This window comes from Berghia stephanieae, chromosome 2, assembly GCF_034508935.2.
Source record: "Berghia stephanieae isolate SIO BIC M18660-M18661 chromosome 2, UCSD_Bste_1.3, whole genome shotgun sequence".
NCBI lineage: Eukaryota > Metazoa > Mollusca > Gastropoda > Nudibranchia > Aeolidiidae > Berghia > Berghia stephanieae.
The window spans coordinates 53,892,704-53,897,703 of record NC_088361.1 but is presented as its reverse complement, the minus strand read 5'-3'; the positions used below and the strand labels follow the sequence as shown (position 1 = coordinate 53,897,703).

At 33.1% G+C, this 5,000-nt stretch overlaps 1 protein-coding gene across 1 annotated transcript in view; it reads right to left on the bottom strand.

The window, feature by feature from the left end:
• The window catches only part of LOC144965157 (deleted in lung and esophageal cancer protein 1-like), a 44,996-nt gene that overhangs the window by 4,981 nt on the left and 35,015 nt on the right, over positions 1-5,000 (bottom strand). Inside the window, exons 30-34 of the mRNA XM_078900190.1 lie at positions 3,697-3,819; positions 3,242-3,330; positions 2,478-2,553; positions 1,994-2,182; positions 1,425-1,559 (exon numbers count right to left, since the gene is read on the bottom strand). Coding sequence (XP_078756316.1) covers positions 1,425-1,559; positions 1,994-2,182; positions 2,478-2,553; positions 3,242-3,330; positions 3,697-3,819 — 612 coding nt within the window. The remainder of the gene's footprint in view (positions 1-1,424; positions 1,560-1,993; positions 2,183-2,477; positions 2,554-3,241; positions 3,331-3,696; positions 3,820-5,000) is intronic.

Here is a 5,000-nt window from a genome sequence, read left to right as displayed (position 1 = left end):
CTTGATTAAAACCATATAATTTTGATCTAATTACATTACATCATATCAGCTCTTCAAATTATGTTCTAAACTTTTTAATTTCAATGAAAAGAACCATAGAGCCATATAGTGCTCGTAGAAATAGGATTCCTTTCTTTATGACACTTGCAAGTCTTACGGGTCATGGAAATGCTTAAATATTGATTATTTAGAAATCCTTTCGATCATATTATTTATAGAGGTTCAACTATGTGTAGATAAGTAAAATAGAAATAGTGTTTGACCATTGAAAGTGAGACTGAATTTCTTTCAAACTTTGATATCTGTAATTAAATATTTAGTTATAGAGACTGAACGGTTTTCAATGAAGCCTTAGCCACTCTTATCTGTGTCACTAAGTATAGTAGATCAGATGTCACGTTAGAAGAACGGCTTGTTAAGGAAAAGGATAAAGTAGAGTCTGAACTGATCTTTGGTAAATCATATTTATCAAAACTCAGTTAGAGAGATTTTTAAAATTCTAGTAAAACGCATTTTACAAACTGAACTCATAATATTGCAGTTATTCCAGCACTTTTTTCATGACAGACCATATATTGATAATATCACATTATTCCACCCCTCTCCCTAAATAGTAATGTGTAATGATAATATGTTTACAATAATAATTTGTGACATCAGATTATAAACCATTAAATTTCAAAGTATCTTTGAACATGTCTTTTATTCAAAGATGATGAAATAAAAATTCACTGAGGGGCAGAATAAAAGATTTCTTACACTCTTGCTTTTTGGAATTCGAACTTTGTTCCCAACGCACACTCGCAAGATCGTGCAGCAGTTGGGTATACGTCCGGAATCCAAAAATGCAGAGTATAAGAATCATTTATTCTTCAGCTCTAACACGAAAAGCCTCATTATCTAAACTATGTAAATATCGTGATGCTTAGAAGATTTTTTTTTACTGAAACATTCTCTTTTATTCTTTTACATCCATCTGGATATTAACTATTTATTTTTTTGCATTGTCAAATAATACACTCATGTATGAGAGTCGCTTAACCTCCACAAAGAACCATATAATATTATGACGTCCCTGGTTTTATTTTGTAACCACAGATTATATTTAAAAAATTGTTTTTGAAATATTTCCTTAAAACATCAATGATTTTTGCGAAAATAAGCAACAAAATTATGAATTACGCATCTTTAATTTTAACAAAATCAATTTCCTTTTTAAAAAATGAGTCTTGAACCTAATCGTTTGAAAACTGAATCTGCAGGCAAATTATCAAGGTCTTTTTTTAGGATATGCAGAATAAAAAAAATTTTTTAGTGCTGACATGTTTGAGTGAGTTATCCTTCATGACGTGATGGCAGATTAAGTTAAACTAACTGCTTTTTCAATGGATATCATTAAAATATTGAATATATGACATGCTGACCTGTCGGGCTCTGTTATCAAACTCAATCACCAATTCATCTTCAAAAGTGAGCTTGTTACTGCCGGATTCCTCATATTCTAGGTGTTGTTGCTTTTTCCTCAGTATATCAGTGGACACACAAAAGGCCACTTTTGCCTGTTAGGTAAAGCAGAGCAAAACAACATTTTTATAAATGAATATAAATGACTGATAAATTTTACAGAGGTAAATAATGCAAGTTGTTTATTAGAGGAAAGCCATAAATGAAATTTAAGGATACTCTTTTCCAACCTTATCTGCAGTGATATGTCAACTGTTACCAAAAGTATTGACTATTCAAAAGCATGCGATTTACTTGAATGTTGTCAGAAGATCTGAGCAATTCTTTTACAGTTTACGGGTCTGTATAAATGAATTTTGGATATTGACAACCTTAATTATAGTCATGAGTTTTATATCTAGTCTCGTTCTACTTGTCATGTGTTGCTGTTGGTAAGGGATCCCTGTGTAAAGCTCCTTGAGCACATTTAGTAGATATTGCTCTATTTAAAACCTCAAGTGTTTTTTTACTCTTCATTCCATAAACTCACCATCATGTTATGACCAGGGTTCAGGGTGCAGTACTTGGTTTCCAAAGCTCTGTCAGAGTTATCAATTGTGTTAAAGGGTTCCAAATCGACCAGCACAAATGGGTCCTGAACCATCATCTTGAAATTGAGGGGGGTGAGCGTGTTGTTTGACAGCATGGTGGAGCTCACTCTCAATGATTCTTGTAACACCTAAACCCGGGTAGAGAGATGGAGAGTAAATGAGTGACCTAAAATAATGAATAATTAGAAACATTCAAATCAGTTTATGTGCTTTATTTATTTTGTACATATTTCAGACGTCTTCAGAAGAAGTAAATTTAAAGAACGTAAATTTCAAATTACTGTTATCATGGCCCTTTGCTTAATGGACTATCTATCAATCATGTTTTCCATGTGAACGAATGGAAATCGATAACCCTGCCATTGGTATGAGGAAAAAAGTCATGAAGTAAGATGTCATCTATTGCTTTAACTCCATAATTACCTCCTTATCCTTCAGCAGGTCACTCATGGCTGACCTGTATCGCATTCCCTCATCATCTGTCTCTTCCACGGTCAGCCTGAAATAAAATCAACGAATCGTTCAACAAAAACAAGGGGGAAAATCTCAGCAGTTAGATATAAACAAAGGCAACAATCTTTCAGGTTCTGCTCTTGTATAAGTGGAGAAATTTTAAAGCATAACAGGGCTGATCTGAGCAAATGAGCTAATTGTGCTTCATTGGTACAATTTACAACACGTTTTACTGTCTCACAGAAGAGGCAATAAATTGTCAATTTGTTGAGAGTCGTCACTGAATGTATTGGAGTGAAACCACGGAGTTATAGTTTTTTCTCAACATTTTAATAGCTAATGGACATATTGTCTCATCTCAAAAAAAAAGTAAAGCGATGTTGACCTCTCAGTGATGAGGTGGGTTATAAAGGCACTTTACATGCATTGCCCCTCTTCAATGAGGTGAATTAGTGCTTATATACAGTGACAGATAATGTTAGTGGGTGTAAATACAAAGTGGGTGCCAGACACTTGTTGTAATGTAGGATTAGGTCCCCATGGCTTGCTTGGCAAACAAATAAAATGAGCCTGGTAAATCTGTACAAAATCAGGTTATATAAATTTTAATTTGCATTCAAATTTAAATAACATGATTCGAAAGAAGTTTTATATAACTTTATAAGGATTTTGAATGAGGTACCATGTGAAAGCGTTATTACAAAACAATTAACAATAAAAACACTTGGCCTCACAAAGCAGGTTTGAGGTGAGCAGTAAAATCTAGCCTGAGGCAATCAGCATCGTATGCTTCTTTTCTTTTGATCTGTGCCACATCTGGGTCCTGAATCGAAAATGATGAAAAGAAAATTTAATGGTGAAAAACTGGAAATACACCCAACACATATGCCACGGTTCATTCTTTTTATAAAATTTCATTCGAATAAATATAATTTCACAAAAAGAAATGATTGGTATTGGAAAAAAAAATTAAATAATGATGGCAGTGTAATACGGCCGTAGTACCATAAAAATTAAGATGAAAAGTGTAAATTGTGATTAATAAACTGGCTGTTATGATTAAACCAAAAACATATATAATTGTCATTAAGGCCTCTTCAAAAAAAAAAAAATACTAGATGCATGAATAAATGAATTGACAATGGTTCATTATCTAATTAGAAAACAAAATTAAAAGGGTAATAATTACCTCATTGTCCAGGCTGAGATACCCCAGTGCAAATCCAAAGCAGTCGATTTCATGCCCAACCTCTGACGTTGGCAGAGGTGTGAATGTCAAATCAACAGTCTTGGATTTTTGACCGGGTATCACCTGAAACGAAAACGGGAAATTATTAAATAAATGATCAAATAAAAAAGGAAAAAAAAACACCAAAAAAAAAACACGCTAATAACTTCGACCTTTCCCTTTTCCAGCCAATTTTATTTTTGTAAAGTGCTTTGAGCACGTTTAGTGGGTATTTAAATGTTCAAGGTTTTGAGAAGTTTTTCTTTGTTTGCTTTGTTTTGTGTGTTTTTTTAATTTGTAAATACATACCTATAAAACTTGATTTAAATATATCAACTTACGATTTTATTCTGGGTGTGTATCATGGACCTAAACGACATTTAGGTCCCTGGTGTGTTCTCAATTCAATGTATTACGTTTTCTAATCATTCCAATGATAATACTTTAGCAAAAAAAAAAAAAAGGCATGAAGATATGGTGCACCTGGAACTGGAGTAAATAAAAGCGGTTGTTCCATAAAGAAATTGCTTGTCACCCTCATTTATTTTTTTTTGAGCGTTTTATATAGGGCAATATCTACTAAATGTGCTCAAAGCGCTTTACAAGGGGTCCCTGGTAAACAGCAACATTTAACATGACCCCCGTTAGGCGATATTACAATTTTTCAGACAAAGACAATGCTGTTACAGCCAGGTACTCGTTTTACACTTGAGTATGGTGAGAGAATGTCAGGAAAGAGTCTTTTCCAAGGACTCAACTATGCGCCAGGCGAGGCTCAAACCCAGGACCTTCGGATCCGAAAGTGAGTGTCATACCACTAGACCACATAGCCGCTCGACCCTAGACACTCTATTATTTCCATTTTTAATTAATCCGACTAATGGAAAAGTGCTATGATTTTCCTTTTTTCTTATACAAATGCAACATGCAAAAATGCTGATTGACTGAACCGATCATTTTATATAAAGAACTAATCTTCATTGTTATTTTAGCCAACCTTAAATCACAGGCTAGTTCTTTGAATCGGTAGATCTAAACTTGAGTGACAATTGTTCAAAACATTGCGGAGAGTATAAAAGAGAGTATCCAATGATACTTTTTCATTATTTCTATCATAAATTTTTCAAACTGATTTTTAAAACATCAATCCATTTAAAATTATATTTTTCAAATTACACAATATAGTAATATTGAATTTATAATTTATCTTAGATTAATAAGAATGAACGGCTTACTATAACTAGCTTAATGAAAGGTCCACTGAT